This window comes from Leptonychotes weddellii, chromosome 5 (genome assembly GCF_054177405.1).
Source record: "Leptonychotes weddellii isolate Sample4059 chromosome 5, ASM5417740v2, whole genome shotgun sequence".
Classification (NCBI taxonomy): domain Eukaryota; kingdom Metazoa; phylum Chordata; class Mammalia; order Carnivora; family Phocidae; genus Leptonychotes; species Leptonychotes weddellii.
The window spans coordinates 111,517,927-111,545,385 of NC_138373.1; the positions used below are offsets into that span (position 1 = coordinate 111,517,927).

At 36.2% G+C, this 27,459-nt stretch overlaps 1 protein-coding gene across 1 annotated transcript in view; it reads left to right on the forward strand.

Annotated features, from left to right (window-relative positions):
- Positions 1–2,743: 2,743 nt before the first annotated feature.
- The window catches only part of MON2 (MON2 regulator of endosome-to-Golgi trafficking), a 98,666-nt gene continuing 73,950 nt past the window's right edge, over positions 2,744–27,459 (forward strand). Inside the window, exons 1-4 of the mRNA XM_081818972.1 lie at positions 2,744–3,276; positions 17,389–17,452; positions 25,857–25,984; positions 26,948–27,079. Coding sequence (XP_081675098.1) covers positions 3,166–3,276; positions 17,389–17,452; positions 25,857–25,984; positions 26,948–27,079 — 435 coding nt within the window. The 5' untranslated portion in view covers positions 2,744–3,165. The remainder of the gene's footprint in view (positions 3,277–17,388; positions 17,453–25,856; positions 25,985–26,947; positions 27,080–27,459) is intronic.

The window sequence follows — 27,459 nt, forward strand, 5'->3', positions numbered from 1 at the left end:
AATGTGGAAACTGGGGCACCTGGGTGGCTCAGTCAGTCAAGTGTTGGACTCTTGATTTCAGCTCAGGTCATGATCTCAGGGTTGTGAGATCGAGAGCCACGGCGTCAGGCTGAGCAGGCAGTCTGCTTGAGATTCTCTCTCTCCCTTTTCCTCTGCTCCTCCCCTCTACTTTCTCTCTCTTTCTTTTTCTCTCTCAAACAAATAAATCTTTAAAAAAAATAAAGATGTGAGGGGCGCCTGGGTGGTTCAGTCGTTAAGCGGCTGCCTTCGGCTCAGGTCATGATCCCAGGCTCCTGGGATCGAGCCCCACTTTGGGCTGCCTGCTCAGCGGGAAGCCTGCTTCTCCCTCTCCCACTCCCCGTGCTTGTGTTCCCTCTCTCGCTGTCTCTCTCTGTCTTATTAAATAAATAAATAAAATCTTAAAAAAAAAAATAAATATGTGGAAACTGAAGATTAAAGAAATTAATTTTCTAGAGTCACCCAAGTAGTAACTAACAGGGCTGACATTCAACTTTAAAGGTTTTGACTTCAGAGCCTGAAGTCTAACTACTACCTGATAAGACTATGAAAGCATTACTCAAGGTAATAAAAGGTTAAATTTAGCAGGCATTTATTAATGTAATTTTCAATGAAGACAGATTATGTAGCTACAGAAGACCATTTCACACTTATACCAACATTTCTAGGTATACCACAAAATTTTGAAAGTACTTCCTGAGAGACTTGGGTACATTAATATGTATTTGAATAATTTGTTTTTGCTACTAAAAGAGAAATGATTCTGTTTTTCAGAATGCTAACTCCTGTGTTTAGCTGATTTCTTAACTTGTAGAATCAAAAATAATTTTTACCCCTGCTAACTTTAGTTTTGTCATAAAGCCATGCACTGTTTCTGTGGCAGTACAATTTCCCTGGGCATATGTATATAGAAAACTGTTTTTGTTTTTTAAAAAGAAATTTACAGAATACTGGTTATAGATAATTGCTACACCTTAAGAAAATTTTGGCTTTTCAAATCACTATCAGTATTACTTTTAATTAATGAATTCCAATTGCATTCTCTCAACTATATATAACAGAGATATAAGGGACTCTAAGAATGATGATTTTGAATCAATCATGCCAAAATTACTACTAATAAAAAAACTAAATTTCAAAAGAAAAATTGGTCACATAGGGAAAGGCACTGGGTGGAAGCTTGGGAGGATCTTTTTTTTTTTTTGAGGTGGGTGGGGGGAAGGGATAATTGGCTGACAGGCATTAAGGAGGGCACTTGACATAATGAGCACTGGGTGTTATATGCAAATGATGAATCACTAAATTCTACCCCTGAAACTAATAATACAGTATATGTTAACTAAATTGAATTTAAATAATTAAAAAAAGAGCATCATTTTTAAAAGCTCCCTACGACTTCAAGACTAATATCTGCCACATATTCTACCTAAGCTTTTTTTTTCCCCTCTAAATTCACAGCTCTTAATACATAAAGCTTATACTATAGGAATGGTCAAACTTCCCAAAGATGTCACAAATGATCCAAACTACTGTTTGGCACAAATGATCCAAACTACTGTTCTGAGAGCTCATTAACATCACCTGCTACCTTCATCCATCTTTGCTTTACTTCTTGTCAGATGGAAAAAAAATTTAGTTTACAAAGTACTTGTTGTGCAAGGTCTTATTTCACAGCCAAAACTTGTTGCCCACTGACAATCTCACAGTCCACTGTCCTCCATCCTGCAAAGATGCCATCAGCTCAGTTGTCTGGAGGTGTTCATTTCTTCATCTCCTACCTCTACCCTGGTTCAGGCTTTCCCTCTACCTTTCTCTGCTTCCTACTCAGTAGCTGCAAGATGTCTTGGGCAAAAGCATACTGACCTGGATCTTCGAGAACCACAGATGATTTTTCTGTTTACTTTTGCTTCATACATAATTGCCTCCTAATGAAGGCTTTTATAGCGGTTTCTTATTTGAGCACCAAAACTGTTTTTATTAGGGTATTCATGCATTCATTCAAATATTTACTGATCATCTGCAATGTGCCAAACACTGTTCTAAGTGCTGGAGATACATGAGGGAACAAAACAGAGCTTAAAAAAAAAAAAATCCCAATGCTTCTGAAACTCATTTAAGCTGGGAGACTTGCGGTAAAAGGGGCGGGGCAGATCGCACAGCGCCTGGCAGGTAAAAGGAGGAATTCTGACTTTTACTTTGGGCGAAATGGAAAGACAGTGGAGGGTTTGGAGCAAACAAAATTTTACAGATCAGGGAAATAAATGACTACACTGCAGTAAACACCCGTATACTTCGTACAACTCTGTGGAGGAACTGCAATTTAGGTACTTAGGAGGGAAAAAATTAACAGGAGGTAGGCATTGACTTGGGGCTATTAGCCCAGGGATTCGAGGGGGCAGAAATGAAGAGGGACAAGACAGATGAAGATTAAGCCAAAAGGAAGCAAATTGTTTACACCGAAATACAATTTATTTCAAACATACGGCAAGAGAGAGGCCAAGAGATACGTGGCTCCGTTCAGACAGCAGTCACCCTAAAAGAAAAGCAAATTTAGGTTAGGCAAACAGTGGCCCAAGTAGAGCTGGGGACAGCGGCTCGTCCCGGAACCGGGCATGCCCCGAAGGTGACCACGCCCCCGGCCCCGCCCCGCCTGAGGCTCACCGCCCCAGTTGGCCACGGCGGGGGCGGTGGCCGCGGTGCCCGGAAGTGCGGCTGACGTGTCGCGGCCGCGCTCGGAATTGTGGGCGACTCGGCTAATGGCGTCGGCGAGTCTGGAGGGCTTGGGGAGCCAGCGCTGAAGCTTTTTGCCAGGTTGGCTGGTGACGAACTGTGTGGCCGGATCCCGCGGAAGCGGGACGGACCTGCCCACCTTGTGGGCTCCTCGGCCGGAGCCGGCGGAGCCTAGCAGGGCGGGGCGACTGCGGGGGGCGCCTCGGATAGGAGACGCGAGAGTTGCGAGAAGGCTGCGGGGGGCGCTCGGGTACGCTCCGGGTTCGCAGCCCAGGCCGGGCCGAGCCCCGCGGAGCCCAGGCGGCGGGCTGCGGAAGGGCCGGAGACGCCAGGAGGGAACTGCCTGTCGCCCCAAGGAGCTGACAGTGCTGGAGTTCGTTTGCGCCGCTCAGATACTGAATTGTAGTTTGGTGGATCATGTCCGGCACCAACAGCCCCGAGGCGGTGAAAAAGCTGCTGGAGAATATGCAGAGCGATTTACGGGCCCTGTCCCTGGAATGCAAAAAGAAATTCCCACCTGTCAAAGAGGTAAGCTTTGGGCAACGTCGGGAGAAGGTACGGTGAGCATGTCCGGTCCTATTAGACCCAGTCCTTCACTTCCAAACTCCTGTCCTATTTAATTTTCATTTGGCCCTCACCTTTCCAGATTTACGAGTCGGTGGGTTGTACCATAAGCGCGTTTTATAGTTTCCTTTGAAGACGACTGGGGCGCTTTGATTTTGTCTACTCCTGGTCCTCAGCATTTAGGAATGAACTTCGCGGAATGAGCCGATTCAGCTAATTCAGCTGGATGTATCTTATCCTCGCCTTTTCTGGCCTTTTTCAAACTTGGAACTAGCCAAGCCAGAATTGAAAAACTTACGTTTGTTGTTTTTAAAAACGATTATCCATCGTTGTGGTAAAATCTGTGCTCCTTACGTTTATAGTATGTATCACTCAGTGGCAAGTAGTTTTCCTTCTTGTCTTGTGTCATGCAGCTTAACTTTATGTCAATACTATGAAGTATTAGTAAATTATGCAGTCACCTAACTTACGACAGATATTGAGGACCCACAGTAATCATGTTAAGCCTTGTTATCAGCAATAATGTAATGGGACGTTTGAGTTTAGAATTAAATTCAATACACCTTGGAATACATCAATACATATTAACCTCTTCAAGCTTCAGCTTTCTTTCATATGTAAATAGGGCTAAAGGGTGGATTTATTAGATTATGACGGGAAATTGTCAGAGCAAAAAGGGTATTAAAGAGGCTTCAATTAATAATATATGTAAATTCTCCAAATATTTCCTAAGTTGAAATTTTTAATTTAGTCACTATTGACCTTTTCTCTTAAGATGTCATTTTATTTTTCTTAAGCTTTTAAAGATCGCATCTCATTTTCCTTTCTCATACCTGAAATAAGACATTTCAGTGATATTTTTGTAAAAGCAATTATTTTTATTCCTATTTAATGTAGTTTGGTGTACCAGCAATTTCATTTACTATTTAGGGTTCACCAGAAGTTCACTAAGGAATTTTGGAATGTTTTCATGTTAATTTAAATGTTTTGCCTTTATTATTATAGAGATCTTACAATTAAAACTTATCCAATAACGTTTGGATTTTAGGCTTCCAAGGAACTTTAACTTTTCTGTAAGGGCTTTTGGTCTCATCAGTCTTCAACAAACTCCATCTAGTGTTTCTTTAATAAAGTAAGCAAATATTACCCAATAGTAGAAACCTGATGTGCCACCCTTGGAAAGAGGACTATCATAATATGTTTTATTTCAAATACTCAATAGCTTGTGATACAGATTTTCATTATTTTCTCTATATCCTGTTGGAAGTTTTAATAAGTAATTCTAAAGAATTAAGCATTTTTAAAGAATTTTAAAGAAGCAGGCTGTTCCAATTTTAAGAGAAATGCTCGTTTATAAAATGTCAAGTCCATTTTTTAATTTTAACAATAATTTATAGAACTGACTGTTCCCAGCTCTTATAATTTATATAGAGACTGGGATTTCTCGATATTACACATAAAGGCCTTTGTGGACTTGCTTGAGAATTTAATTGCCATTTATTACTTTTTTTTCTTTTGAAAATGCATTCAGAATTCCAAACAGGTAACTTAAAAGTTTTTTTCTTTTTTTTTTTTTTTAAGGTTTTATTTATTTATTTGACAGAGAGAGGGAGAGAGATTGAGAGCACAAGCAGAGGGAGCCGCAGGCAGAGCAGGCAGAGGGAGAAGCAGGCTTCCCGTTGAGCAGGGAGCCCGATGCGGGACTCGATCCCAGGACCCTGGGATCATGACCTGAGCCGAAGGCAGACGCTTATCCGACTGAGCCTCCCAGGCATCCCATAATTTACAAAGTTCTAGAACTCAGTCCATCTTATCTAGGAACGTTCAGTAAACCTCATTAGCTTTTTTACTTGAACATAGGCCAAAGAGATTACTTAGTGATTGCATCTACTCTCTGAGGTAATGACAAAAATAATTCTTGGCGTGATAATCTCTGATACATAATTTCCTACATAATACCTACTCCACAAGAATTTGTTGAATGTAAGAACTTTGACTCCTTAACCAGTGGCACTTCTAATATACTTACGGGCCCACTTAGGAATTGGAAAATGACCATTACTGTGTCACAAGTTTGAAACAAGAATGAATAATTAGTCTAAGAATGATGATTCTTTAGGAGGACCCTTGATTTTCAAGAAACATTTTGGTTGAATTAAATTTTTCCTGGTAAATTAATAGCAGTGCCAAATTTTGGCTTTTGTTCTCTAAGGAACTGATATGTTTTTGTTTTATTTATTTTGGGGATGGGGAGAGGATGGTTCTTGGTATACCTTAAGGCAGAGCCTTTCTCAGTGTAAGAACCTTTTCCATCTGTGTACTGGTTTGCTAGTTAACATTCTCCCAGTATCTTCACAGTTATTACTTGAAAAATACTTATTCTGAACTACTTACAAAGGTACTCAAGAACTCAAAGCAGTACAGTGCTTTGGAAGGGATGTCTCCTTCCCCAGTACCTTTTAAACAAGGTAGAATGAAGTGATACCTTTTATATTTAGTCTTTATTTTAAGTTTCTAGTAATTTCTACTTTTTTGATCATGGTGCTTACAGAAGAAAAGAGTATTGGTAAAGGATAGTGCCTTATTTATTGCTGTTTACTTCTTATCTTTGGATTTTCTGCATGGCTTTCTCCATCTTAATTGTTTCCATTTATAAATCTTCCTTTGCATATTAAATTGTTTTTTTTAAATTTTTTTTTAAAGCAGTTGAGATTTTTTTTTTTAAGATTTTATTAATTTATTTGACAGAGAGAGACACAGCGAGAGAAGGAACACAAGCAGGGGAAGTGGGAGAGGGAGAAGCAGGCTTCCCGCGGAGCAGGGAGCCCGATGCGGGGTTTGATCCCAGGACCCTGGGATCATGACCTGAGCCGAAGGCAGCCGCCCAACCGACTGAGCCACCCAGGCACCCCTTAAATTGTTTTAATAGTGGCTATAATTTCATTGTCATTTTATAATAAAAGTAGTAATTCAATAATAACAGCAATACATTCCTTCTCCTTGTATTACTGCTTATTTTTACAGCAGTGTAACTTTTTAGCACAAGTGTGCTAGCTAATTTGTTCTGGAATATTTGTATGAAAAATGTTTTCTTTGCTTTAAAAATTACTTTAAAGCTTTGCAAAATCATTTCTGTATAATTGAAATTCAGTGCCTTCAGAGGCAGTAATCTCTGAAGCTTTATGTTTATGTATTTAATGAATAAAACATTTTGGTCATTTTCTGTTTGCAGGCATTACTCTGGAAACAAATGAGGGGGATCTAACTGAGATTGGAAGTAAGCTCAGAAAGAATTTGTAATTCTTGAATTGAGCCTTAATAGGATGAGTAGAAGCTAGCCAAGAAGAAGGGGGGGGGTCATACCAGGCAGAGGAAATAGCATATGTTTATATTCCATGTCAAATAAATTTCATGCTGGAGGTTATTGGGAGCCATTAAAGTTTTTTAAGAGAGGGAATAATATTAATTCATATTTTGTAACATTTTCCTTTTTTTTTTAAGATTTTATTTATTTGAGAGAGAGAGGGAGAGAGAGAGCACAAGCAGGTGGAGTGGGAGAAGCAGGCTCCCTGCTAAGCAGGGAACCTGACAGTGGGGCTTGATCCCAGGACCCCGGGACCATGACTTGACTGAGCCACCCAGGCGCCCTTTATTAACATTTTCATAACAGTATTGGTGGGAAGAATTAGAGGGGACTGAGATTGAGGCAGAGAGCAAATTTAAAAAATGAGGATTGCCTGCATGAAGGTAGCAGTTGCTTGCATTGTGGTGGGCATGTGTGAAAGAGAGAGCATGGATTAAAAAGAGACTTAACAGGTAAAATTACCAGGGCATGGTGACCTTCTATATAACGTAGAGAGAGAAATCTATGATGCCTTCCAGGTTCTGGCTTGGGAAACTGGATAGATCACTAAGAGAAGGAATATAAGAGGAGGCGATGTTTTTGGGTAAAGTGAATAGTCCTGAATATAATTAGTTTAAGATTTATGTGTGGAACTGACCAGTAGGAGTTTGAAAATGATGGTTTGGTTCTTAAGGGGGAGGTCTAGAATTTCAGATTTAGAAGTGTCAGTTTATACATGATAGTAGAAACCATAGGAGTAGATAAAATGAGTCTGAATGAGAATATCAGGACCAAAGAAGGAACTTTGGGAAACAACAGCAATAAAGGGAAAGAGGTAGCTGGCCAACTAAAATTAAGGATATGGGAGAGAAAGGGAATACTTGTAGAGCAAGGTCCCTGAGAAAGCTGGAGTTTCAAGGGCATAAGTGATTGAACTCATTTTAAACCTGAGAAGGAACATATTTTCCTCTGACAGAGGAAGGGAAAAAGAAAAAATGAATTTGAATGTGATAAATTTGAATGAGGGATATTGTGGAGAGATAGGAAGTTGTGGACAGTTTGGCCTGTGACCTCTATTCCTGGTAAGGTAGGAAACAAGCTTATTGCTAGGAGTAATTAGTGATGAAAGGAGTGATGGGTAGAAAGTTTGAGGGGAGCAGTGGATCACTTTGGAGAAGTGTAGGAGAAATGGACTTGGGACACTTAAGAGTCTTGGCAGGAAAAGTGGTTAAAATGATGATAGATGGTGAGATCTATGTTGTATTCCTAAAGAAGGAAATCCAACAAAACTTTGGAAGAAGATGGAAGGGTTAAGGTACTAGCAGCACCAATTTAATCAAGAGCAGTAGAGTTGAGGAGTGGGAGAGCTAGAAGGATAGGGATTGAGACAGTAAGGGGATATTGGATTTAAGATTGCCAAGTTAGGCTGCCCTAGAGGATGATGAAGTCCAGGGAATGGGTGGTAGAAGAGGAAGGGAATGAAGATCATTTGAGTTGAGGCGGTCAGAATTAGGGTTTTGAATGGATTTTTCTCTCTCCTTTTTAATGAAGTGGAATCAGTAAGGGTGTAAATAATAAAAAAGTGCAAATAGTCTTCCCATGCCATGTCCTTTGTTTCCTCTTGTGTATTTGGGTTTGATAAGAGTTAGTTAACAGGGATTTTTGCCTTAAAAAGCAAAAGTTCTTATAATAGAGTTCCTCAGTGTCCAGTGTTTTTATGTGTTAGCTTGGTGAGAGAGATGCCTTTTACATATCATGACAGGATTCTTCCTTTGGGGACGGAGGACCAAGTCAGTTGGCTCTTCTGGTAGGGAGAAGATCTCATTTTCAGGACCTTTTGACAGTGAAGAATGAGGGCTGGATAATGTTTGCATGCTTAATCAGGAGCTGTTTGGTTTAGTATTTTATGATGTACTGTAGTTTTTTTTTCTGTTGATGTTGGACAGATTTACTCATGACAACCAATTGTGTTCTTTCTCTCATAAGCATAATAGAATAAGTTGATGTTTTTTATACTGAAATAAATTTTCATAATTTATTCAAGAAAACTTGCCAACCCCAGTCACATAAATGTGACAAGTATGGTAAGGAGTTAGAAATCATTTTGGTCAAGACTTACTTTCCTATATAATGCAGTTTTAGATAATTGTGTTAGGTGAGTGGCCTTTGGCCTTTGTTTCTTTTCTTTTTCTCTTTTCTCCTTTGACTCTGCTCTTTCTGTGACTTTATTCCAGAAAAGTTACATTAGATTCCTAAGGTCTCATTAAATTCATTTTCTTCTGATGAATGGTTTAGATGTTAACTTCAAGAATAATAGAAGCAGGGGTGCTGGGGTGGCTCAGTCGTTAAGCGTCTGCCTTCGGCTCAGGTCATGATCCCAGGGTCCTGGGATTGAGCCCTGCATCGGGCTCCCTGCTTGGCAGGAAGTCTGCTTCTCCCCCTCCCACTCCCCCTGTTTGTGTTCCCTCTCTTGCTGTGTCTCTCTCTGTCAAATAAATAAATAAAATCTTAAAAAAAAAATAATATAAGCAGAAACGTTTTCACTAGGACTTCTAGGAAAATTTTCTAGATTATTGCAGTATTCTAAGAGCATTTTACAGTGAGAGTTCTTTAAAAAGCTTTTGGTTAGTCTATAACATGTTTTATACATTTATGAAAGTACCATAACCAATGAAATTTATTGTTAAAGTATAAAACATTATTTTTGACTAGGTTTTTGATCATTGTATTTTTACTTTTCTGAAGAAAATGAGAGCAAAGGTCAGTGAAAATATTTTAGTCAAATGTATTGATTATCTTATCACTGTGCTTTGGTGAGACAGAAGAAACAAAAGACATTGTTCTGACATATACACCAAAAAGGAAGACATACTTCAAAAATGGAATTATTTTCCTTTTTTCTTTTATATAAGTAAAGCTTATTTTCAGTCATGTACAAAACATTGGGTTTTGCTATCACTGCTATAATTTAATAGGAATTTATTACTGTCTTAAGTGTAAAGCATGGTGGGAAATATAAAAATGAATGAGAGACTGCCTTTATGAAGTTAACTCAGTGTTGAGTAAAATATTGTCTTTTCATTAGGCTAGGGACTTTGCATCCATTGATTCTATTAGAAGATGCTATTTTAATTTTACAGATGAGGAAATTACGGTTTTTTTTCTTGGTTCAGTAACTTGCATAAGTTAGTAAAGCTAGGAAATGGAAGAACTGGGATGTGAATCCCTGTGCATCCATCTGCAACTTCTCCGCATAATATCATACTGCAAAATGCCTTTTAAACATACTTAGCTTGTTCTTATCATTGTTCCGATTCCTCTGCCTTGCTTCATTATTTGTTACTATTTATCATTCTTTCCATGTTGCAGTTCTCTCATTTTGAAGTTTGTAGCACTCTACTTTCCTTTTTCTCCTGGCTCTTTCAGTATTCCTTCTCCTTTTATTTATTTATAAGTGTATCCTAAGTTCTGTTTCCAGGCCTCTTCTCCGTGCTCCTCCCTTAGTACTGGCATCTACTTACTCCCCCTGCTCCCCCTGCTGCTGGCCTTACCCAAATACTGATGACTCCGAAATCTACTGCGCAGACTCTGCTCTCTTTACTGAGCATAGACCTGTGTTTCCAGCTGTCTGTCGAACACATCTACCAGAATATCTTTACCACACTTGAAATAGGACTTCTTGTAATTGAACTTATTTATCTCAAAACTTGTCCTTTCCCCTCATTTCATTTGTTCTGTTGATGGCATTTATCACTGTTGCTTACCTTAGTCACGTTTGGCTATGTTCTCCCCCTCTGCTCTCTTTATTCATTGTCAGCTGTTCCTTCCTGCTCTGTAATTTCCAACATACCTCTTCTTTTTTCTCTTTTCTCAGCTTATTATTTTAGTTCTAGGTTTCAAATGCCTGGCCTTTAGTATACATTAATGGCAGAAAAGAGAAACCATTCTACATGTAACCACTAGCTTAATATATTTAAGCAGCTCAGAAACCCTCACTGGCTACTCTGTACTTAAAGGACCCCTTAGCATAGCATTTAAGACCTTCCTTGATTGTCCTAACCTTCCTTTCTAGCCCATCACTTTCAACTTTTCTTCGTATGCCTTTATACTTCAGCCGAGGTGTATTGCCTGCTATTTATTATCCAAATATATGCTACTGCCTCCCTCTTCCATGTTTCTGAGGTTCCTTTTGCTGGCCCAGAATCACCTTCTCCTATCTTTTTAAATTAAGATCCTACCTTCATTTAATCCCACTTTAAATGTTGCTCATCCATTTGTTGCATGAATAGATCAACTTTACAGATAATTTTCTTTTTTCTTTTAAAGATTTATTTGAGAGAGAGAGAGTGTGCGCATGAAGGGGGGAAGGGCAGAGGGGGAGAGAGAGAGAGAGAGAGAGAGAGAGAGAAAGAATCTCCAGCAGACTTTGCACTGAGTATGGAGCCTGTTGGAGATCTTGATCCCACGACCCTGACACACAACTCTGAGATCATGACCTGAGCTGAAAGCAAGAGTTGGATGTCCAACCGACTGTGCCACCCAGGTGCCCCCAGATAATTTTCATTCCCTTCATTCATTTGTTCATGAAATAGTTTTTGAGTACATGCTGTGTGCCATGTACTAATAGTTGCTAGAGCAAAAATTGTTAAAACTCCTGCCCAGGATTTCAAGCTAATATGTTTTCCTAACTTTCATTTCAACTTATTTTATAAGTTATTTCCTTGTAACTCTTATATTTTACTTACTGTTATAGTTATTTTAGGTTTTTTTTTTTTTTTTTGGTCTAAATAGCACCTTAAGGGTAAGTTTTACATCTTGTTTATCTTTCTGTCACCATAATGCAAAGCATTTGTGTATCTAGGAGGTATTAATTAGTTACTATTGGGAGATTAAATTTTTTTAAAAGGAAAGAAAAGGGATACCATATATATAGGCATACCACATATATATTTTAGCTATCCACATGTAATTTGCATTTTAGTCTTTCTTTTGATGTGTTAAAGTTTTTTTCTTTCCTAGACGCCAGAGGTGTTTTTGTTTTTGTTTTTGGTCAGAGGTTTTGGATAAGATGCCATGTAGGTATATATCTTTCAAAGTTTGGGATTATAGACTAATTGAATGTTACAAAAGAAAATCATATTGGTTTCCGTGTATTCATTGTTTTATGAGCATATTGTCCTCTAGGGAGTGTTCTAGATCTCCCTATTCCCAAGTGTGGACTTGACTTTAGGTCTTTTGATTTTACCTGACATCTAAAATCGTAAGTCTTTAGGCAGCTTTATATCTCCCTGATGTCTTATGAGTACATTTTTTAATCCAAGTTGCTCTTAACATGAATTTCACATTACTTCATTAGCTCTTGTTTTATGCTTGTGAGTAATTAATTTGGACCTTTGGTAAATTTGTTCTAATTTTGAGGTCTACTTTCATAGAGGTGAAAAACATGTTTTTTTGAAAAACAGAACATAGAAAAAAAACATAACATAGGAGCTTTGATGAAGGGAAACAGCATTCATTTTTTTTAATTTGTCCCTAGTTCAAGTAGTGGACATTTAATTCCCTTTCTAGCATCCATTTCCTCTTGCTTCCTTCAGTAGTAGGCTGCACTCTTCCTTCATTTCTAAACCTTTGGATTGAGGTGAATTAATCTATTCCTTCCTTCAGGGTACCATACCTTGATTAGTTTAATTTAGTTTAAACCCTTCCACCCCCCACCATCCTCACCTTCATTTCGTCCCAAGTTACATAATGCCAGTGAGTGCTCTTGGGCAAGGACTTTCCTCTTTCTTTCTTTCTTTTTTTTTTTTTTTAAAGATTTTATTTATTTATTTGACAGAGAAAGAGAGAGAGAGTTCACAAGCAGGGGGAGAGGCAGAGGAAGAGGGAGAAGCAGGCTCCCGGCTGAGCAGGGAGCCCGATGCGGGCCTCCATCCCAGGACCCTGGGATCATGACCTGAGCCGAAGGCAGCCGCTTAACCAACTGAGCCACCCAGGCGCCCCTCCTCTTTCTTTCTTAAAAGCTACTGAAAGAGACCTTTCTCTGATAGATGGTGTCATATAAAATTGTGAGGTGTAGAATGGCTGCAACTATTTTTATTGCCAAGATTGGAAGTGGCCCAAGGATGCACCTACCATGGAACGGGACAGATTCAACAGAATGGCAGAGAAGTGGAACTGCAGCCCTGATGGCCTTGTGAATCTCTGCATCAGATTTCCTCTGGGTCAGATTTCCTCTGGGTCAGATTTCCTCTGGATTTTTCAATTAGTGGGCAATGAAGTCTCCTTCTCTACTTAGAACTTTTTATGTTTTTGTTTAGAAACATTTATTATGTATCTCCTGTATGCCAGGCACTGTGTTAGGCATTAGTAATATGGAGGGATGAATGGAATATATTTCTTGTCCTTATGGGGCTTATACTAGAATGGAGGAACAGACATGTAATGAGATGATTGGGATAAAGTGTTACAGGTACAAATCATAGATAACCCACAAAGATGGAAAAGCTTTTTGATAGTTGCCACAGAAAAAAGTTGATGGAAGAAATTATTTCTGTCTTTGCTTATGGCACTATAAGAGTGCCAAAATCAGGAGAGCCCACTCCATAAGTCTACAATTATCTTCATGTTGTCAGCAGTGGTTTAATTTCAGCAAAGCATTATTTGTCACATTAAATTAGTGTTAATTTGGGTTTGTGTATAACTTGTGAATTTATTGGGTTTACAATTTAAGAGCTGTAAAATAAGGAGTTTATTCCTAATTTGATTTATACATGCTTGGATTTGTCAGTAACTGGGTAGGTCTATGAGGTGATTTTTTTTTTTTTTTCTTTTAAAGGATGTCCTTACACTACTCAGTTTTGAGAAACACTAGTAGGGATGGGTGCTGGGGAACCATGGAAAATTTGAATCAGTGGAGGAATGGAGGGCAAGATTATAGGCAGAGAAATCTCATAGTTTAGGTTGATAATGAGAAGTTTGAGTTAAGGTGCAGAAGTGCGGTTTGAGAAGGAAGTATAAGATATGCTTACTACATAGCCTTTGTGGTTGATGTGATTTGTGGGATGAGGGAGAAACTACAGATGTCTAGTCAGTGACTGGATGGATGCTGCTGCTGTTCAGAAAAAGAGAGATTAATTATAGGGAGGAGAAACAAGTTTTTCTGGGGTTGAAGTGGAAGTGTGTGGAGGGAGGGACAAGATGACACCTATTTTGAATATCTTGAATTTAAGGTGCCTCTTAAACATTAGGTTAATAAGTCCTATAGTTTAGGAGACAGGCAAGGACAGGAATATAGTTTAGGAGTCTTCAGCATTTAGAAAGTTGCTGAAACCATGGAATTATGAGATTGCCCAGGAAGGGTTTATTGAAAGAGAAATGAGGCCAAGGATATTCTAGATGGTCTTGGGAGAGGAGTCCACATTCTCTTTGTCTCTGTTTTTCTGTGCCAAAGTCCCTGGTGAGTATGTCTATTTGGGTAAGCAAAGAATATTGAAAAAAAGAAAAAATATTACTTGAGAGAGATTAATTTTAAGAGTAAAAAGTATTAAATACTACAGTGTATTTAATTTTGGTGTTTTTTTCCTAACTCAGATTACCCCCAGGAATAGAGATATTAGACTACCCACCTTAACCTATGCGATCTCTATCCAAGTCCACAGAAATGGCAACTTTTTTTTTTTTTAATTGGCACGAGGGCCAATTCAGGAAAAAAAAAAGCCTGTGTTTATAGTTGAGTAGTTCCCTTATGGATATACAAGATACCTGATCAGAGTAGAGGATACTTTTAAAGCAAGAACTTAAAGACTCTTCTTCACATAGACTATCCTTGATAAGCAGAAGGCAATCTGAGTCTGAATACCTCCATTTATAAAAGACACTCTTGAAGATGTAGCTAGGCCTGTGTATGAAGTAAGACTGCAGTGGTTAGGGGGCCCCTGGTATACAAATGTTGTCAGTAAACACTGATAGACTTTCCAGCCACACAGGGTGCCTAGGGAATAAGCTGTTATATTTTCAAAGTTTGAGAGTAGAAACCTGTGTGTAAAAAATGGGGAACTCTTGAGATAGGTCTAATTATCTCTAAGGCAACAAATAGTCCTTGTGGTGATTTTTTATGTTTAGGAATGAAAATACTGGTTATGTATCTCTTACACTACTTTGGAACTATTGTACTAAAAAAAAAACACTTCTTATTCCTTTTCCTTATTGTGTATGTGTAAAAATAATTGTTAAGCATTTTATACGCTTTACAGCTTATGTATTTATACTTCTTTATACTTCTCTATGACACAGACATGGATAGACTATTAATTTATCTCAGGGAATCAAAATAGTGTCTGGCAAATTTGAAATCTTTTACTGACATCTGGTATCTGGCATGCTGTAGGACTGATTTTGGAAACTGTTAAGGTCAGACTAGCTAGAATTCAGAGTCAGGACAAATGACATTGGTATTTATGATGGTTCAGTTAGACCAATTTTTGTTGATGCTGAAGGAGAAAGATGTTGAATTTGAACATATAAGGGGTTCAAATGGTCAGTAGTGAAGAGGGGAAGAGCTTGAAAATGATGACTCACCTGAAGATATGAAAAATACTGATGCCTAGCTTCCATTGGCATTCCTTGGAATGTGTTGCAATCTGGGCATCAGGATTTTTTTTAAGCCTTTGGTTTTTCTGCCCCAAATAATTAGAAAATCAGTCATCTTTCCCTGAAGAATTTTATTTTGCCTATATTTCTGCTTCTAGTCATGTTCATTTAATTTGGGACATTTCCATTTCTTAAAGTTGTAGAAGTAACTCCTAATGTATCAGGCTTCTTAATTTTGAGCAATGAAAGCTGACTCTGGCTGATTTTTTTTTTTTTTTAAGATTTTATTTATTTATTTGACAGAGAGAGACATAGCGAGAGAGGGAACACAAGCAGGGGGAGGGGGAGAGGGAGAAGCAGGCTTCCCGCTGAGCAGGGAGCCCGACGCGGGGCTCGATCCCAGGACCCTGGGATCATGACCTGAGCCGGAGGCAGACGCCTAACGACTGAGCCACCCAGGCGCCCCTGACTCTGGCTGATTTAGCAGAAATGAAGTTTACTGATATATATTGAGTGGCTCACATAATTGGTAGAAGGCTGGATGGGGCCAGCTTTAGCAAAAGTGCAGAAACAAAGGGAAGCTAAACAGCTAGAACCTGCTGTTCTCTGCCGAACAAGTGACTGGATACCTGAGATGGCACTGGCCGCTCTTTGCTGCCACTGGTTCTGCTCTTACTGCCCTGGGAAGTAGCTGTCACCTCCACTATTGCTGTCATCAGAAAGAATTTTCTCTTGTCTTTGCTTTTCTTTGTCATTAGCCTCCATAGTCACAGTCTCTGCTAGGTGTGTCTGTTTGGATTAGAATAGGCTCCCAGGGCATGTGGGAAAGCAAGTATCTGGCATTTTCCATTTTTAAGAGTGGAAGATAAGCTCTATCTTGCATCAAAACTCATGAAGTTGGGAAATCTCCAGACACAGGCAAGGTCTTCACATGCTTGGAAACCAACAAAATGACAAAGATCATATACTATACATAGTATAGCCTACAATATGGTATTTATTTTATGCATTTATCTGCTGCTCCTCACACTAAGAACCCACAGGACACGGGTGTTTTTCCATAATGATTTTTAAACCTTTAGAACCTGCTATCACTTGTCCCTTAGCAAGCAGTAAGAGATAACAAAATAAGAGAGCAAGTAGCAAGCAAATTAATAGGAAAACTTAGACATATAACATGAATATTTATATATTATTTTTGAAAGTGTGGAGACCAGTATAAGTATAAAATAGGCATGTTTCTTGATAGTAAAAATGTTCTTAGTTTCCATGGTGGAAGTTATATATCAGTGTTATATGTCAACACTGTCCAATAGAAATATAATGTGGACTACAAATGGAATCAATCCATATGTGTAATTTTAAATTGCATTAAAAATATAAAGAAATAGGCATTTAATTTTATTAGTATATAATTTAACCTAATATATTCAAAATATTGTTTCAACATTTAATCAGTGTAAATATTTAAGGGATAGCCTACATTTACTTTTCATACTAAGTCTTCAAAATCTAGTGTGTATTTTATACTTAGAGTACAGCTCCATTCAGATTAACCTCATATAGTGGCATGTAGCCAATGGCTACTGTATTGGACAGTACAGTTCTGTAGCACTGTGTAAAATGCTGTATAACTTCCAAATGCTGCCAGCTAACTGTACCTATGATGCAGTGTTTTAGGTGCCTTATGAAAATCTAATGGGTGTTTAAAAAAATGGAAACAAAATAATGACAAAATTCTTGATTATTCATTCTCTTTGAATCCAAAACAGTTTTACTTGATTTTGCAGTGTTTTGCAATTTTTTTAATGGTGGGGTTGGAGGTATGAAATGGGGAAGAGAAACCTAGTTTTTTTCATTAGGCTTTGTTTTTGTTTATTATTTTTATATTTTATGAACATTTTAATTCATGAGGGGTTAGATGTGCCTTAGGCAGAGAAAGGCAACATACTCTAGTGCCGAGTTTGCATGTGAATAATCAAATGAATCATATTTTACTACATTTAATGTTTATGGCACTACTAGGCTTAGTTTCTGAAGTTTTTGAAAATAAAAAAAGACAATAGTGATCATATATGATTTCTTTCCCTAGATAATTCATGTTGATAGTAAGTTTTATGTTCTAATTATTTTTATTCTTGCAGGCTGCTGAATCAGGAATAATAAAAGTTAAAACAATAGCTGCACGAAACACCGAAATTTTGGCAGGTAATTTTTTGCTTAAAAATTCAACAATTAATGAAAATTTCACTAATAATAAAAGTAGAATCTTAAAAAAAAAAAAACCCAGAAAACAGCCATCAGTTTCCTATAGCCTCTCCTTTATGCCCTAGCATGCTGTTTATAGTGATAAAGAACATTTAAAGGTCCTTAACTTATGAACTGATTGGGTTTCCCAAGGATGAATGTTATGAAATTCTCTGAAATCAGAAAGGTTAAAACTACTAACTCCTTACAGGCAAGGATTTGCATTCTCCTCCACATCTTGTTGATCACCTAAGACATACCTTACCCATAAAAGGCATTCAGTTAATATTTGTTGAGCTGAATGGAATGAAAGATTGGTTCTCAGTCCACCTTCCAAGATCTATTTTATCTTTATATAATATAAACAGATGATAGTGTATTATTACAAATTTAGTAGTACTATATGAGTTTTGAATCCTAGGACTAAGACAGTATGGTCATGAAGAAAGAATGGGAGTGGGGTGGAGAAAAGAAAAAAATGTTTTCTTACATTCTCTTGATTGAACCTGGTTTTCAAAGAGGAATTTCAGGAGTTCCTCTTTGGCACTCTTTTTGATACTCAGTTTACTTCTTTCTTTTCTTTGGTGCCTTTTTGTTCTTGCCTCTGTAATGAACATGGAAAAGGAAACTAGCATTTTCTGAGAATCTGTTATATGTGAGACATTTGTGCCACTCTAATAAAAGACAGCCTTGTGAGGAAGTATTTTTATTTTATAGTAGAGCACGTTGAGATGCAAAGAGATTAAGTTACTTGACTAAGGTCACATAATAAGTGGTGGAACTAGATTTAAGTCCAGGGCTGTTCAGAGTCCATGTTCTTCCCGCTACAGTATGCTGCCATAGTATTGTGAGGTTTCCACACTAGCTACTCCCTCCCAAGGGTTTATACTTAATCATTGGCTTACTTCACTGATCCTTCAGTCTGCATTTCCAGTTCCAATGGTGCTGTTGCTCTCAGCTGGTTATAGGAGAAAAGCAGTCCTATTAAGTTAATTGAAACAAAATCCAAATAGTGCAGAATCTCTCTAACTCTGATGAATCTCTTCACATTTTTAAAAGTGATACCAAAAAATCCCTAATTGGTGAAATCTCAGAGAGTATTACAAAATGAAATGAGGACTTTTGGGGGCAGTTTTAAGGGTGGAAGGTGGATTTCACTTGGGCTTCCCGGGCTTTGCTGGACATTTGCCCTTAGGGTGAGCTCTCCTGTGTTGCATCTGTTTCTCACAGCTTCTTCTCTGATTTTGAACAATCTGTCGAAACACCAAATAGTTTTATAACAATTATTCACAGCACTGAATAATGCTCTGTGTGCATTTTGAGAAGGGGTATAGTGAAAGTGGTGGGTAAAGGCAAAGGTAGGTATGGTTGGATTGGGAGGGTGGGCTAGTGGGTTTTGGGAGATGCATGTTGGGTGGATTAGCTCCTGTGAGGAAACTAATGTTTCAAGATAAATTATGATCTGGATATTTTTAAATTAGCTAATCATATTAGAATATCATTACAAATATTAACTTTTGCTACTATAATTGCTGATATGGTAAGTCCTTAGTTGTTCACCAACACAAGTTTTCGTTGGGTCTATAGCTGATGGAAGATTTTTTGAATAGACTGATTTCTTCAGAGGATCACTCTCTGGTGCTGAGTTCTATACCAAAGTAAAATGTTTAATTGGTTAATCTTAAGAACAAGTAAGAAAAATTTTGTCTCTGTCAGTATGAGTTTAATGTATAGGTGGGCTGTTCATTTTAATTCAGTTAGCTCTATTCAAATCATGCTAGTACAAATCTTTATGCACATACAATTGATGGTTCATGCTTTAAGATCCATGGTGTCCAGAGCCATGTACTTGAGGAGCTATATTAGCACTTAAACTGTTTCCTAGCATTTTTTTACCAAGTATCTATAGCAATTGATACTTTAAAATTTATAGCTTTTTAAACCACTATCATCTTGAAAATCAAAGGCTCTTGAACAAGGAAGAGTTTAGTCAATATATAGTTTCTAAATTACTTAGAGTACAGTTAATACTAAGAAAAATTTGTAGTTAATTTTTAAAAAATTTTAATTTCTGGAGAAGTGTTTACTACTCTATAGCTATATTCTAGAGACTGTAGGTTACTACTTTTGTGCTATAATGGATGTTAAAGATACCAAACAATGGAGGAGTTGCATATGAAATGGGATATTGAATTCTCAGCTATCTCTACATATTCAGAAGATATAAAGGATTGCTATAAAAATTAGAACCCTTAATTAGGATTAACTAGTCTGACCAGTGATATTCAGTGTAGATTTCTAGCCAACTTTAGTTTTCTTAGATTTATTTTTCAAGGGAAGGTTATTTACATTGCAGAATAAATCTTTGCTTTACATCTCCCCTTCTTTTAAGCATCCTCCTTTAATGTTTATTTTTCTTTGTTTTCACTGCTGTCATGAATGCTGACATAAGTGGGAATGCTATGCCAGGTAATGTCAGCATTGATTCAGATATACAGATCATTATCTCAAAATTTCCTTTTTCTTTAAAGATAAAGCTCTGCAAATGAGACATAGCAACATCAGGTTTTTCATTTACAAGGCCAAATGCCTTAATCTTACACTTGACTACCATATATTACAAAATGTTTTTATTAAGCCAGCTTATAGTATACTTGAGGTTGACTGAGAAGACTTGTGTCATACAAAAATTACATAAACAGAGAATCTGCTTTTTGAATATTTGAAACAAGGAAACCAGTGAAGTTGTGATATCTTAAAATTGTGTGTTTAACCCATACTCAAAACCGTAATGGTTACATCTACCTTTGGCTGCTTTCAGCTATTGTCAGTATACATATAGAATTTTCACATAGATGATCATTATGTATGATTTGTGTTCTTTTCTCACAGTTTCCCTCACCTTTTTCATATCTACACGGTCTTATTACTAAAAAGTCTTTAAGTAGCAGTGAGTAATTATACTTCAGAATTATTTTCTGATGTTAAAGATAATTTATCTGCTGATTTTATTTAGTATTTTCTATCTTATCAATACACATGCTTGTGATATCTTACAAACATCTATAGAATATATCATAAATACATTCTTAATAAGGGAATAATTATGTTAGAATCACTAGGAGAGATGCAGAGATGAGTATAACTCACCTATAATCTAGATGGAAATATAAGAAGTATACTTGAAAATGCATATGTGCCTGCTGTTCATTCTGTTTAGCTTACCTGCTCTTCCATTTGCCTTTTGAAGCGCTTTGCCAGAAATTTTCTCTTCTAGAGGACATACTTACCCGAGGTCAGGATCAATATCTTACTCTTCCTTATATTACTAATAGTTAACACATTACATAGGAAATAGTAAGCCCTCATTCAATGTAGGCTAATAGTGAGTCACTCCAAAATGCAAGTAAGTCTCTTCGTGCTGCCTCTACTGTGTTTTTCTACTTCCCAGTCTTTACTGTAATTTTACATGTTATATGATTCAGGTAGATGAATTTTGTCATACTTAGTTCATATCAGCCAGATAACAGAGTAATGAAGGAGACAGACCCTAAATGAGAATTTTAATACTGTGGTAAATGCCAAGATGGAAATATAGACAAGGCTTATTTTATTATAGGAACAGAGAGAAGGCACCCAACCCAGCCTGGGAATCTGAAGCTGAGTCTCAAAGCTTGAAAAGGAGTTAGCCAGGCAAATAAGGTGTAGAAGTGGAAAGTAAAGCAGATTACTTGCATATAAGAGGTATAAAACAGTTTGGTCTATTTGGATACACTATTCAAGTATTGCCTTTCTGTGACTTCCTGAGCTGCTTGATGGAAGAGTTTGAATCAGGGCAGTGGCACATTCATTTTAATGTTTTTATGTAAACGATTCTCACAGCGGTGGGAAGGTTTATTTCAGTATACCATCAGTAAGGTAGAGGTCTGTTGGTAGGCTAGTTCCGTAATCGGGCTAAATGACCTAGGGGGCAATTAATTCCATGCTTACAAGTTAACCTAGAGGGCCAGAGATTGCATAGTTTCTCTAAAACATAATGTGTTCTTATTTATTCTTTTTTTCCTTGGATTTTTAAAAACTTTTTAACCTTTTAATTTGTATTCTTATATCGTTAAGTACTTTCCTTTGATGCTGTCTTTTCTAACTTTTAAAAATTGCTTCATAATATTATAGCAAGTGATTGTAGCTTATTTAACCATTCTTTTATGTTAGACATGTTTCAGTATTTGGAGACAGTGCTTTCTGAAAAGATAAAAGTCTATGCCTTTACCAGCAATATGTGAATGTATTTTTATAACATCCTTACCTGATTATTATCTTAAAAAATCTTTTTGGGAATTGAACAGGCAAATGACTTCTTATTTTAATTGACATTTGTCTTTAGTGTTGAACATTTTCCTCCGAATATATTATTTCCTTTTTTCACTTTACATTTATTTCTTTGAGTTTTTGTGTTTTCTTATCAAATTATTTGAGCTGCTTATATAGCAAAAGTATTGACTTCCCATCATGTTTATATTTTCTACAAGTCATTTACCTTTTAAATTTTTATCTAGATGTTTTTCATTTTTACATAATCTGACTTTTCTCATTTGTGTTTTGCACTTAGGAAGCCCTTCTCCTTCCATGTAGTAGTCATTTTTATTTTCTTTTAGTTCTTTTTTTTGTTTAATTTTTTTCTTAATTAATAATATGTGAGTGATATGAGGACCTAGATTTTTTTTTCATTTGCAAAATTACTAACCAATTGTACTAGTATCATTTGTTGAATAATCCTTCCTTTTCATATACTGTACTTTTAATATGAAACTGCCCATATTTTATTTGTCCTCCTATTCTTGAGTCACTTGAAGTATTTTTAGATCTTTTGAACCATTAAAATATTTTCTTAATGTTGTTAGAAATATCAGTCTTTTCCATAATTAAATTTTAAGGGGTTTTGAGGATAGCAGTCATGTCTACATCACATTTTATTTCTTTCACAAGAATTACAATTTGTTATTTAATGACCATTAAAATTTATCATAATGAAACTTTTATTAACCCCCATTAATGTGATTCATAGTGGGGTATCCTAGTTTAATTCTTTCTTTCCAGGATAAAAACTACAATTATGCAGTGAAACTGCTCAGAGCAAGGAAACCCCTAGGATATGGGGACCTGCTGGACCTCTTCCAGGTGTGTGAAAGTGTATCATTTGCTCTCACAGTTATAAAATTTGGAAATATATTTATCAACCTAGTGTTATTCTATTAAAGGAGTTATGTTTATTAAAGAACTTAGGTAAAAAATAAACTTTATTTTCCTGACCCCCGAAAAGCCTGTCTTTATATTTTAAAGGAAATTGAAATAGAGAGTTTTGATTAAAAAGAGTTGACCTTTTTCTCTTTCTTTCCTGGAATGAGTTTTAAAAATGGTTAGAGCAAGATATCTCTATTGTTCTACAGCTTTTTCCTCAGTGTGGTTTCTAAAGTCTAAGCCCATAGGAAGGTTTTTATATAAAGCTCCATTTAAATAGCATGTCATTAAAATTATTGTATATAAAGAGAGAGCACCTGTCTCTCAGAAGAGCAAGATTAATTTCTGTTTAAGACTACTATCACTTTTAAAAGAAGAAAAAAAAAACTAACTTTTTTTTTTTTTGGTTATAATCTATCTTACTGCATTGTGATCTGGATATGGTAGATGTTTTCGTTTTCACACTATGCTTCAAAAGACAGAACAGATCAATAGGTTGTATCTTTTTTGTTATTGATGATTTATTCTGGATAACATAGAAACTTCCTTTTTGATTATTTTATTCTTATATAAACTGGGAGAAAAAAATGGGAAGGAGGCAAGAGATAGATATTTGATTCCTTTGAGTTACATTAAAATAAAATTTATAAAAATTATTATTTATTAATTTTTTTATTAAGTAGGCTTCACCCTGGGTGTGGAGCCCAATTCAGACTTGAACTCACTCCCCTAGGATCAAGAGTTGGACACTTAACCAACTGAGCCATCTAGATGCCCCTAAAAATTATTTTTAATACTATTTTAGTTTATCCTAACTTGAGACACCTGGGTAACTGTGACTGACCTGTATACAACATTTCACTGAAATTCACCTTATTTTATTCATTCTAAGCTGCACAGATTTTTCACATTTTAGTATTCCCCAAATTGATATGCATCTTAAAATTGATGGCAGCTTAGAATCATTGTGGGCCAGGTAGTATGGAGGTTTCTTTTTCAGTGCATATGTGAACTTGTTTATAGGTATTCATGTTATTATTACATCATTTGAATTATGTGCATTGTCGATATCCCATAAGTTTGACTCCTATTTAAAATGTCACCCTAGTTGTTGTACAGAAACTTTCTGTTGACATCTTATGGTAAGGTCAAAAAAGCACCAGCATCAATATGTGGGGAACGGGTGACATTGGCTTAGAAGATGACCTCAGAGACAATAATGAAGTATTCTTTCAATAAATGAGGCATCCCAAACAATCTGATTATAAAATGGGCAGAAAATCTATATAGACATTTTTTCAAAGGAGACATACAGATGGCCAATAAGTATATGAAGAGATGATTTCTTTATGATACTCAAGTGTGTCTTGAAGTCATTGTCATCAGAGACTCCAGGTTTTTTTTTTTCCTTCTATGAAGACAGTTTCTTCCCTTCATTTATCTGAAGACTTCAGGCAGTGCCGATCAGTGGTTCCTCTTGGATACTTTCAAAGGTTTTAACTTCGATTTGCATTAAGTGCTGTTTACCTTAAAGAGTGGCAGCATAATGTTGTGGGAAGAATAGCAAACCAGGAATTAGAAGACCTATTTTAAAAATCTGGCTTTACCACTTACTGTGCTCTTGAGCCAAATCATGCTCTATAAACTCTCTATGATTACTGTGATACTCAAATGAGAAACATGTTAACATCATAAAAATGATAAATACAACTTGTTACTATTGGAAATTTTTGTTTACCTAAACAACATTTAATGACTAGGCATGTTCAGCAGAATTGGGAATAGCCTCATACTTCAGAGATTCTGGCAGGTTTGAATATGGTAGCATATTTACTGCCTCAGAATAGTATTTTTTTTTTTTTTTTTTTAGCTTTACTGTCCTTTGTTAACCATTCATATAAATGTTTCGAGACATTTTTATGGAAAATTTGTGACTCTGGGTTTGAATCAAAACTTTTATGCTTAAGAAAGCAAGGAAATAAGGCAAGGAGCCCTTTTGGAAACACTGTTCTTTGCCAATCATATTTGCCATCTCTTAGCTGTGTTAAATCAGTAATTTATGCTGGCATACTGAGGGACTTTGCAGAGTATGCTGTAGGAGATTGTGGACTTTATTTAGTATACTATAAAGGGAGCTTTGGGAGAAGAAAGGTGGGGATTTAAATGATGAAATTAATGTTAACACTGGTTTTTTATTTTTAATGGTGACTGTGGATGACTAACGATTTCTTTTGAAAAAACATGTTAAAACTCAGATTTGTATGTCTTAGTTACAAGTCTTAACCTCAAAAAATAATTGATGGATGTAGTACCTTTGAAAACCATATACCAAACACATAAGTTTAATGTTCTCTTTCCTTGGAATTCCATTTTATCTATTTAAATTCTCTGTGGATTACAGACCTGTCTTATTCATCTTTGTATAGCCATTAAGTAAGTGTATACTGGTTTAATTTCATTTTGTAAATTTAAGAAAGTATTCTTCAGTTTGTGCATTTTCTACCTTTTTACATTTTTGTTGCTACTTTAAAACTTCTGAAAGAATTGGCTTGATGGAAGGAGTTAAATTAAGATTTGGAATTACAGCATGTGCATCCAATTAACTTAAAGTAATGCTTTAGTAAGAAGAGGAGTAATATTGTTTTTAATGAGTTTATTTCTTGAAGAAATTAGGGCTGTGTAAATTCAAGGCATGTAATGAAATTCTAGAGAGCCTCTGAAGGGTGATGGGGATGATGTATATACTATTTCTAATTACTTTTTTCTTCTCTAGATTATTAATTCTTTTTCATATTTCCCCTTCTGCACTGTTGAAGAAATAGAGTGCTTCTCTGAGGCAGGATAGAACTTCTGAGAAGTTGTCCTTAAAGAGTTTATAGCAGGAGTTGGAGAAAAATCAAAAGATAGTGCTAGGAGAAAAGCATGGGAAAGCTGTAGCTAAGGAGGGTAGTTTAGATACAGAGTCTGTAGTATCCATCCAAAGTATTTTAACTCTTACTGCTTGGTTTCTGTTTTTGTATTTACATAAAGTGGTTTTTATTAAGATTGTTAATACTGGAAAATATATAAATGTATTCCTACTTGTGAATTTGATTTAATATTTATTTTATATGTGTTCTAAATAAAGCCTTGAAAGAAAACAGCTCAGAGGTTGTTCAGCCGTTTCTAATGGGTTGTGGAACCAAGGAGCCAAAGATTACTCAGCTGTGTTTGGCCGCCATTCAGAGACTCATGTCACATGAAGTCGTGTCTGAGGTAATGTGAAGATTTTATCTCAGTTGTGCACCGAAGAATCAAATCAGGAGTTTTTATTAGGGGAGAATGAAGCAAACCTGATAATTTAATGTAAAACAGTTTATGTGCTATAAGGACATGGCTTAATTTTAAAAGATCACCAGATTTTCTCACTATTAAACACTCATGAATAATGAATAAAGATGAAGTACATTTTGTCATGTCATGATTAGGAAATCACCATTCAGTGATACAGATCAGTGTCATTGAAGAGAATAAAATTTATAATTTTTTTAAAAAGGAGGAAAAATGATTTTCCTAGATTATCTGAAGTGATAATTTGTTGTTCATTAATTTGAGTGAATTGTTTGTATCTAACCTTATTATGTTAAAACAAGGAAAAAACATTTCATCACTACAAATCTGCATCCTGCTTTCACATGTAATGGTGTTACCTTAACTTTATACTCCATAAGTTACTTTAATAGAAGTATATATTCTTTTTCCTTTAATGTAACATTCTAAACAATGTCAGATTTAATTGACTTTATAAATATGTTGTTAATTTGAGTTGCATTTTGTTTTTTGTATACATATTGTAAGTGGAATAATACATGAAATAGTAGCAGTCTCAGTTAATTTGCATATGTCTGTATTTATAAATGTCCAAATGAAATATACCCATATTGTAGAAATGAGCTTTGATTTTTGACTAGGTATCTCAGAACTGTATGCAGCTATTTGCATATATTCAAATGGTATATTTTAAAGAAATTTATTTTTTTGAGAAGAAAATTACTTAGCTGTGAATCTCAAATTAGTTGAGAGATGTGTTTTGATCTATAGATCTAGAAACATGGGGTTTGTTATTATGATCAAGAAATTCTCTCCAGGTGAGGTAATATTTGTACATCTTTTTTTATTTAGGGACCTAAACACCTTATATTTTATTTGCTGACAATAATTCAACTAATTATTTTACAGACTGCAGCTGGAAATATAATTAATATGCTTTGGCAGCTAATGGAAAACAGTCTTGAAGAACTTAAGCTACTTCAAACAGTTCTTGTTCTTTTAACAACCAATACAGTAGTTCATGATGAATCACTCTCTAAGGTAGGAAACCTGTTGTCAAAGTTCATAAGTGCTTTGAGACAGTATTTGAATAAGCTCGCTGAAAGAGGAAAGCCTGGTACTGTTTGTACCAAAAGCAGCTTCTCTGTCCATATAATGGACATTGCACATTAAAAACCACTGGTGCCTTCTTTTCCCCAGATTAGAGTTGAAATCAGGGTAAGGTAATTGGCATTTATACTAGATAAGGCTGCATGTATGGTAGGGGTTTCTCATTTCTTTCCCATTCCTACCTTCTTTGGAACATGTTAACAGCTGTTCTATTATTTATTTCACTCTTTAAAAAGTTTTTTTTTAAACTATGAAGTATTTCTAAAGAACAGAAAGTACAGAGAATAATATAATAAAGAACAATCTTTAGT